Below are 10004 nucleotides of genomic sequence, written 5' to 3' on the forward strand. Positions count from 1 at the left end.
TTTTTTTTTTTTTTTTTTTCTGTTTTTGAGACAGAGTTTCGCTCTTCTTGCCCAGGCTGGAGTGCAATGGCGCAATCTCGACTCACCATAACTTCTGCCTCCTGGCTTCAAGCGATTCTCCTGCCTCAGCCTCCCGAATAGCTGGGATTACAGGCATCTGCCACCACGCCCGGCTAAGTTTTTGTATTTTTAGTAGAGACGGGGTTTCTACCTGTTGGTCAGGCTGATCTCAAACTTGCGACCTCAGTGATCGCCCGCCTTGACCTCCCTTTTTTTTTTTTTTTTTTTTTTTGAGACAGGGTCTCTCTCTGTCACCCAGGCTAGAGTGCAGTGGTGTGATCTCGGCTCACTGCAGCCTCAACCTCTCAGGCTCAAGTGATCCTCCCACCTCAGTCTCCTGAGTAGCTGGGACCACAGGCGCATGCCACCATGCCGGGCTGATTTTTGTATTTTTAGTAGAGACGGGGTTTTGCCATGTTGCCCAGGGTGGTCCTGACCTCCTGAGCTCAGGTGATCCCCCCGCCTCGGCCTCTCAAAGTGCTGGGATTACAGGCGTGCGCCACTGCACCCGACCTGGATTCTTGCACCCTCTGGGAGTCCTACAGGAGAGTAGATGGACGGCAAACCCCAAGACCTGCTGGACTGGCCTGGGCTGAGGGTGCTAGCGGGGACATCTGCAGAGCCGGCCTCAGGTCATGCAGCAAGAAACGACCCGGGGGAGGAGTGGGAGCTTCTGAGCTGCTCCTTGGGCAGGGATTCCCTACCTCCAGCCTGACGTCCAGACCTCAAGGGGGATGGAGGGACTGAGTCCAGCCCTCAGGTGCACACCAGGCCATCACGTGGCTCCGTCCTGCTAGGGGCAGCCCAGATCTTGCAGGGAGTTGGGAACCAGGGGTGTCACCCTCTAGGCCTAGGGAAGGAGGGGGTTGTGGCCCTCGCCTGCCTCTGCTCAGCTCAGGGAGCTGCTCTGTTCTGGCCCAGATGAGTGATGCTGGAATGGGAGTGGTGTGGAGCAGGGATGCACGCACTCAGACCCCTCAGCCACAGCTCCCCTGTGGCCCTGGCTCTGCCCTGCAGCAGCCCCCACACCCGGGAGCCAACCAGGCAACCGAACCAGGGCAGAGTCTGGACTGAAGGTGGACAGTGCTTGGTGGGAGGCTGGTGATCTGGAGTTTTGATAAGGAAAGCAAGGCCTGGGGAGGAGGCCGGGGCTCGGCCGCTGGGCTGGATCAGGCTGCACACCCTCCCCACACTGCCCTGCAGTCCTTTGGGAGACAGCGGCACTCGGACCGGGCCACAAGCCCTGCAGGACACCAGTGGAGCCACATGGGTGGAAGCCTAGAAATTTGATTCTGAATTGAAGTCCAGGGGGTTTTCAGTTTTCTGAAAATGAGCAGTTGTATAATCTAACCCTAAAATCAACAATTTCTTGTTAAAAGACCAGAAGAACCAAAGGGCTGTGCAGGAGAGGTGTCCGCGCTGCCTGTGCTTTTATTTATTTGTTTATTTGTTTATTTATTTATTTATTTGACAAAGTCTCGCTCTGTCACCCAGGCTGGAGTGCAGTGGCGCTATCTTGGCTCACTGCAAGCTCCGCCTCCTGGGCCCACGCCATTCTCCTGCCTCAGCCTCCGAGCCGCTGGGACTACAGGCGCCGCCACCACCACGCCCGGCTAACTTTTTGTATTTTCAGTAGAGACGGGGTTTCACCGTGTTAGCCAAGATGGTCTCCATCTCCTGACCTCATGATACGCCTGCCTCGGCCTCCCAAAGTGCTGAGATTACAGGTGTGAGCCACCACGCCCAGCCTGCCTATGCTTTTAATATTTTTTAATTTTTTTAATTTTCAAGGTCATCATTAAAGCCTCTGCCTTGACCCTGCAGCCACAGATCACTTGGAGGCTGGAGACCAGGCCTGGTGTCTGGATCCTTTCAGTGCCTCAGTGCTGCTCGGGGGACTTGGTCCTGTGCGGAGTAACTTGATTAGAAGTTAAAAGGTGGAGGGGAAAGACGCCTGTGGGGCTGTCCCAACCTACTTCCTCCACTCAGACCACAGCTTTCAGTGGGCTCAGTCCCCAGGGACCCCCAGGCTCCAGGGTAGCCTCCCAGGGCAGAGCTCAGAACCCCCTGCCCAGACCCCGGGGAGCCAAAGGGGCCCAGATCTGGGGACAGGGCAGAAAGAGGGCTGGCACCTGCTGGGCGGGGTCTAGGAGCCAGGGGCGCAGCTCACACAAGCGCATACCCAGCGCCTCTGCTTCATGTCAAAGGGAGATGATGCTGGTGTCCACCCGAGAGGCCACATGTGAGCACTCCACATGGACAGGCCATCGCCCACAGGAAACACCCCTGCGAGGGACCTTGGACCTTGGGGAGGGTGGCTGTGCCCTCCCTGGCTGGGCCCTGCACCCTAGCCTGCAGCCTTTCAGCTCGGAGGACTGCCGGCACCGGCACTTGGCTCCCCGCCACCTCCCTGGCCCCTGTGGCACTTGGGGCTCCACAGTTCTCCGACTCCCTGCTGAGGTTCTGAGCCATTTGCAAGCATGTGTCCCCATGTGTGCTTGAGGGCCGGGGGCACCTGTGCATATGGTCAAGGGCCTTCTGTGCACACACGGCACCTGCAGTGTGGTCCCAGCCATTCCTCAGCACCCGTGGGCCCAGCTCCATCTCAGGCGGCCTGCTTGGCACAGCTCTCGCTGGTCACCTCGTGCTGGGTAACTGCTCTCCACCAGCCACGCTCGGGCTCCACATACCCAGCCGGGGTCACAGCCACTCATGTCCTGGTCCGGCCAACCTTGCGGGCACTCTGCCCAAGGAGGGACAGTAAGGGTTTTTGAGTACCAAGTCAGTGACCTTGACTGCCAGCGGGGGCTCCTCTTGACCCAGAGGCCAGCGAACACCTGACAACCTTCCCCTCCATACAGCGCAGGGGCAGATTAACCCTCCGTGCAGAAGGAGGAGTGGAGGTGGAGGCAGCAGTGGCTGGACCCTGGTCTGGGTCTTGCAGAGCCCTCCCCACCTGGGGTGGGGTTGAAGCAAGTCACTCAGGGGCAGCTTCCCAGCTGGTACTCCTGAGACCCTCAGCTCCCCAATACCCTGATGTCCTCCTCCTCCCATTGTCCATGGATGGAGAAGCGACCAACGGTGCCTCCGGGGTTGAGCTCTCGTCTCCTGGTGCTCCTGCTCCCCTACCCCCCCACAGGCCAGGGCTACAGCCTGAAGGGGCACTGGGCCCCTGTGCCCTGTGAGATGGGCACTGCCACCCTTGCTCTGCAGGTGACGAATGGAATGGAGGTGAAGTGAATTGTGCAGCCTCATACAGCATTGGAGTCCTGGACGGGGCCCAGGACTTGTCTGACCACTGCTAGAGGTCACCAGGGGGGCCCCGCCTGTCGTGCACCCCAGCAGACAGGCAGCAGGCCCAGCCCTATCCAAACGAGGTGGAGACCCCCGGTCCACACCCTCCTGGGCTTCCCTCTGAGTTATATCCAACCCATCCCAGCACCAGCTGCTCTCAGCAAGCCCCCTGGCCTCACCTGCTCTCTCTCCCCTTCTCTCCTGCCTCTTGCCTTCCTTTTTTGTGAGACAGATCTCGCTCTGTCGCCCAGGCTGGAGTGCTGTGGCACAAGCTTGGCTCACTGCAACCTCTGCCTCCTGGGTTCCAGCAAATCTCCTGCCTCAGCCTCCCGAGTAGCTGGGATTACAGGCGCCCATCACCAAGCCCTGCTAATTTTTGTATTTTTAGTAGAGACAGGGTTTCACCATGTTGGCCAGGCTGATCTCAAACTCCTGACCTCAGGTGATCTGCCTGCCTTGGCCTCCCAAAGTGCTGGGATTACAGGTGTGAGCCACTATGCCCAGCCGCCTTCCTTTAAAAAAAAAAAAAAAAAAAAATACATGAGGTCTTGCTCTGTTGCCCAGGCTGGGGTAATCGCAGTTCACTGCAGCTTCAACTTCCTGGGCTCAAGCAGTCCTCCTGCCTCAGCCTCTGGGGCGCCAGGACCACAGGCACCAGCCACCGCAGTGGGTCTCCTTGGCTCCCTCAAAACCTCCCTCATGTTCGTGTCCCGAGGCCTTGGTGGGCTCTTCCCCTGGCTTGCTGATGTCCCAGACCCACCCCACCTTTTCCCTGGCCCTGCCATGTGCAGGAGGCAGGGTTGTCACTCTTGCTGCCCCCACACCTCAGGGGAGGCTGTGAGCCAGGGTGGCCAATCAGAGCACAGCAACCTCGGGCTACAGTAATTGGTGCAGAGTTGGAGACAGGAACCAATCAGACCTCACTGGGACCCTACTGCCATGGCCTGGTCAAGGAGGTGGTGAGTCTCACTCTCCCAAGACACCTTCCTTGCCAGGTGTGCACACAGGGAAACCCACACAGGAGGGCCGCCAGCCATAACGGAGACAGACACAGGGACCAAGTGACTGAGACAGCCTCTAGATGCAGCCTTAGCTGAAGCAGTTGGGCCGTGAGAGGTTCTGTTCATTGGAGAAAACTCGGGGGCTTTGCATTTCTCCGACTCCCTGCTGAGGTTCTGAGCCATTTGCAAGCGTGTGCCCCCCTGTGTGCCTGAGTACCAGGGGCACCTGTGCATATGCTCAAGGGCTTTCTGTGCACACATGGCACCTGCAGTGTGGTCTCAGGCATTCCTCAACTCACATCTTTGCACGTGAGTCGTTCTGGTACCGCTTGTCTGCCCAGTGCCCTGGTGCCTATCTGCTGTCTCGTGTGAACTCGCTGGGCCACCCTCTGACTGCTGGACCCACCTCCAGCTGCTACTCAGGGCAAGAGAGATGGATCCCAGTACCCCACCCAGACAGCCCCAGCCCGCTCTGGTCTGCCACCTTCAATTCAAACTCCTCACTGTGGCTGCAGCTGTGATCTCATCCTTCCTGTCTCATTTTAATGCCACCTCCTTCAGGAAGCCTCCCCTGACTAGGAAGCCAAGTGGCCTCACTACCCTCTCCACACAGCACAATCTAGGAATGGCCTGCCCAGGTGGGGCAGCATTGGTCAAAGACGCTCCATTGCTGCTCCAAGTCCTGGCCATCCAGCCCTCTGCACTCCCCTGAGGTCCCACCATAAGGAGAAGTAGCCCCAGCCTCTGGGCCCTTTCAGGCTTGACTGTGGCCCTGAGCCCCAGGGGTGAAGTTTGCTGAGCCTCACCTGGCTCTCTGCATTTATGATGGAGGTGGGGGTGGGGGGCAGAGCCAGACATGAAGCCCAACACAGCCCAATCAATCAAACTGCCTCCTTCCCACTGAGAAGCAAGACAAGGGGCAAAACAGATGTGACCCCAAAATATCCTGTTTGTTCCTGATTGAGGACCTGTGAGTCCAGCAAGGGGCCAGCCAAACTCCAGGATCGCGAGGACCTACCCTCCTAGTCCTAGGCTGGGCCAGCACCACAGAGCCACTGAGCACAGGGGCCTCTGCTCAAGGTGATCCCTCCAGGGTAAGGGGCAACGTTGGTGGTATTAGAGATGTTGAGGCAAGGCGCCCACCTGAGACACAAAAAGAAGCAGAGCGCCCCCCAGTGGCAGCTCCTTCCTCCCCGGAGGTAGCCTATCATGAAAGACGCAAATACCAGGCCAAGCAAAGGGGTGCTCATGGCAGGGTCTGCAGGTGAAGGGTGGGGGTGCAGGAAACAGCAGGATGGCCTGGAGGGTGGAAGGTCCTAGAAGTCTCCAAGACTGAGTAGTTTCCCTTTCACCCTCAGTCCTCTGCCTACACACCCACCTCCACCATCCACCCTTCCTGCACCCTCCCCTAGTCACTCATCAACCATCCTGCCATTGGAACCCAGTGTAACCATCCACCATTCTCCCCTTCCATCAGCCACAACCAGTGTCTCCCCAGTCCACAAGGCACACCATCCATCTCTCCACCAGTAATCCCCTAATGACCAATTCACCACCCTCCCAGAAACCCATCTCCCCATCATCAAATCATCCAAACATCATGGACAATCTATTTGCTGTTCATCTTTCTACCTCTCTGCCTCCCATCACCCACAAGTCCATCCTCCATTCACTCACCACCCAGCCATTCCAATGTGTATGATGCAGATCCAAGTATCCACTGCAGACCCATTCCCCCAACCCCCTATCAATCATGTATCCATCACCTAGCCCACATTCATTCACAATTCATCCACCATGCTCTGTCCACCCACCCATTTATTTACATCCAGTAACTCCTGTACTCTCATCCACCTACCTACTATCTCTCTAGCTGCTATCCATTCACACGTCATGTAAAATTCATTCCCCACTATTCATCCACCGTCAATCCATCCCTCCATTTGGTCTTGTCCAACATCCATCTACAACCTTTCACCATCCAAAATCCACAACTTTCTCTCACCCACCATCCATTGCAGCAAACTATCCATACGTACACATCCATTCAACAGCTACAATTTCTGTTTCACCCGTCAACCATCCACTATGCAACCATGATTCATTTTGCCACCATCTGCCCTTTCCCCCATTCTCCTTTATTCAACTACCATCCATCAACCATTCTTCCACAATCACTCTTCTATCCATCTATCCACCAATAACATTCACCGTCTGTGAGCTACCATCCATACACTTACCCACTCACCATTCACAATCAACCATCTTTATTTATTTATTTATTTTTGACAGAGTCTCACTCTGTCGCCCAGGCTGGAGTGCAGTGGCACAATCTCGGCTCACTGCAACCTCCACCTCCCGGGTTGAAGCAATTCGGCCCCAGCCTCCTGAGTAGTTGGGATTACAAGTGTGCACCATCACATTCGGCTAATTTTTGTATTTTTAGTAGAGACAAGGTTTCACCATGTTGTCCATGCTGGTCTTGAACTCCTGACTTCAAATAATCCTCCATCCTCAGCCTCCTAAAGTGCTGGGGTTACAGGAGTGAGCCACTGCGCCCGGCCAACTATCTACTTTCATCTACTATCCATCATCTGTCTATTGATCAACTGTCCTTCTACAAAATACTATCCTCTGTCAATCCACCACCCATCATCCACCATTCATAACGCACCACCCATCCATCCGTCATTCACCATCCACCATTACCTTCCATCTATCTACCATCCATCATCCAACATCCTTCTATCCACCAATCTACCCACTTATCCATCCATCATTCACCCATCCTCCATCCATCCATTCACCTATCCATCATCCACTCATTCACCACCCATCCATCTACCACCCACTCATTCACCATTCATTTACCCACCGTCTATTCATGCATACGTCCACCATCCATCTACCATTCATCCATCCACCACCCACTCCCACTATCCATCCATTCACCATCTATCCATCCACACATTCACCATCCACCCATCTACCACCTACCATCCATCCATTCATCCACCAGCCATCCACACATTCACCATTCACTCATCCACCATCCTTTCTCCACCATCCATCTATTCATCCGTCCATCTACCCATCCACATATCCACCATCCATTCATCCATCATCCACAATTCACTCATCCATCGTTCATTCATCCATCCACCCATCCATTTGCACATCCACCATCCACCATCCATTCAGCCACCATCCACCCATCATTCAGTCATCCACCATCCACCATCCATCCATCCTCCCATCCATATATCCATTCACCCATTCGCCATCCATTCATCCGCCATCCACCATTCATCTATCATCTCTCATCCACTATCTACCATCCACCATCCATCCATCCACCATCCACTTACCCACAATCTGCCATCCACCATTAGCCATTCAGCCATCCATTCATCCACCACCCATCCATCACCATTCACATCCACCATCCGCCATCCACCTATTCACCATCCACCATTCATTCATTCACCATGCATCCTTCCATCCACCCACCATCCACCACCCACCATCCACCATCTATCATCCACTATCTACCATCTGCCACCCATCCATCCACTCAATATTCACCATCTCCATTAACTTGTTCACTATCCACCACCCACCAACCACCATCCACCTACCATCCATCATCCACCATTTATCCATTATCTATTTATCTACCATCCATTACCCCTCCATTTACTATCCCGTCCACCATCCGCTATCCACCCATTATCCACTATCCACTATCTATTCACTATCCACCATCCATCCATCCATCTCCATCCACAATTCACCATTTATGCAACCATCATCCACCATCTATCCATCTACCATCTACCTACTCACCATCCACCATCCATCCATTCAGCATTCATCACTCACCAAACATCCACCATTTAATACCCACTTTTTTTTTTTGGAGATGGGGTTTCACTCTTGTTGCCCAGGCTTGAGTGCAATGGCGTGATCTCTGCTCACCACAACCTCCACCTTCCGGGTTCAAGCGATTTTTCTGCCTTAGCCTTCAGAGTAGTGGGGATTACAGACGTGTGCCACCACGCCCAGCTAATTTTGTATTTTTAGTAGAGATGGGGTTTCTCCATGTTGGTCAGGCTGGTCTCGAACTCCCGACCTCAGGTGATCTGCTCGCCTTGGCTTCCCAAAGTGTTGGGGTTACAGGCATGAGCCACCGCACCCGGCCAACACCCACTCTTTATGATCTACCTGCTGGCCATGTATCCACTTATGCCATTCTCCATCCACCATTCCCTGATTACCATCCATTAATTTTTCTTTTCTTTTCTTTTTTTTTTTTTTTGCTTGTTTGTTTGAGATGGAGTTTCACTCTGTGGCCCAGGCTGGAGTGCAGTGGCGCAATCTCAGCTCACTGCAAGCTCCTCTTCCTGGATTCACGCCATTCTCCTGCCTCAGCCTCCCGAGTAGCTGGGACTATAGGCACCTGCTAGCACGCCCAGCTAAATTCTTGTATTTTTTTTTTTTTTTAGTAGAGATGGGGTTTCACCGTGTTAGCCAGGATAGTCTCGATCTCCTGACCTCGTGATCCGCCCGCCTCAGCCTCCCAAAGTGCTGGGATTACAGGCATGAGCCACCGCACCTGGCCATTCATTCATCACTCACCATCCTCATCCATCCATTCATCACCCATCCACCCTCTATCACTCATCATCCACCCCGTCAACCATTCACCATTCACCTGCCACGCATCCATATGCCCTACACCGTGCACCATCAATGCTGCTGTCCATCAGCTGTCCCCTACTCACCATCCACTACTCTCCACCACCATCCACAGTCCACCCTCGTATACCATCCACATACCATGTTCCATCCAGTATCTTCCTTCTATCATCCAACCACCATCTGCAACCCATGGGAGGGGGGCACTGTGTGGAGAAGTGGACACCCAGTCACAATGGTGAGCGGACTAGGCTCAGCCCTAGCGGCACACAGGACAGAGAAAGGGGTGAATTCAGAGGTCTTTTATTCCCCCTCCCGGCAAGACACCCATTTTACCGGGTCGGTTAGTCCCGCCAAGCCCTTCTTCCTTGCCCTTCTTCCTGAGAACCTGAGGTGTTCAGGCCCTGGAGGGGCGGGTAAGGAGAGGCTGAGAAGGTGCCTCCCAAGGGCCTGAAGAGTCGGCCCTGGGCGGGTCTGGAGGTAAATGTGTAACGGACCCGGTGCCCCCACCCGACCTGCCTGGTCACGTGGGTCCAGTGGGGCAAAGTCTCCTGGTCGGGCGCAAGGAGCAGAGGCGAGATGGGCGCCCTGGGCCGGGTCCTGCTGTGGCTGCAGCTCTGCGGTGAGCCGGGGCCACAGTGGTGCGGGCCAGGGCCCAGGACGGCAGCGGGTCTGTCAGGACCCAGGGCCGAGGTCGCTATAGATCTGGAGGGTGAAGATCTTCCGAGGAGTGGGCAGCCAGGGCTTTGGGGGCGGGGGCGTGAAACTCGAGCTGGCCTCCCTGGTCGGGCGAGTGCGCGGCCCAGGAGTGCGCGGCCCAGGAGTGCGCGGCCCAGGAGTGCGCGGCCCAGGAGTGCGCGGCCCAGGAGTGCGCGGCCCAGGAGTGCGCGGCCAGTGCATCTGGCGGCGCGGGAAAGGAGAGGCGGGGGTCCGGGCGCCTCCGCCATCCAC

The 10004-nt window shown here is 55.4% G+C and overlaps 1 protein-coding gene across 1 annotated transcript in view; it reads left to right on the forward strand.

Moving 5' to 3' along the window:
* The first annotated feature begins 9534 nt into the window (after nucleotides 1–9534).
* The window catches only part of AMN (amnion associated transmembrane protein), a 9017-nt gene continuing 8547 nt past the window's right edge, over nucleotides 9535–10004 (forward strand). Inside the window, exon 1 of the mRNA XM_017851515.1 lies at nucleotides 9535–9675. Coding sequence (XP_017707004.1) covers nucleotides 9633–9675 — 43 coding nt within the window. The 5' untranslated portion in view covers nucleotides 9535–9632. The remainder of the gene's footprint in view (nucleotides 9676–10004) is intronic.

Source organism: Rhinopithecus bieti, unplaced genomic scaffold, assembly GCF_001698545.2.
Source record: "Rhinopithecus bieti isolate Rb0 unplaced genomic scaffold, ASM169854v2 scaffold_34310, whole genome shotgun sequence".
Taxonomy (NCBI): Eukaryota; Metazoa; Chordata; class Mammalia; order Primates; family Cercopithecidae; genus Rhinopithecus; species Rhinopithecus bieti.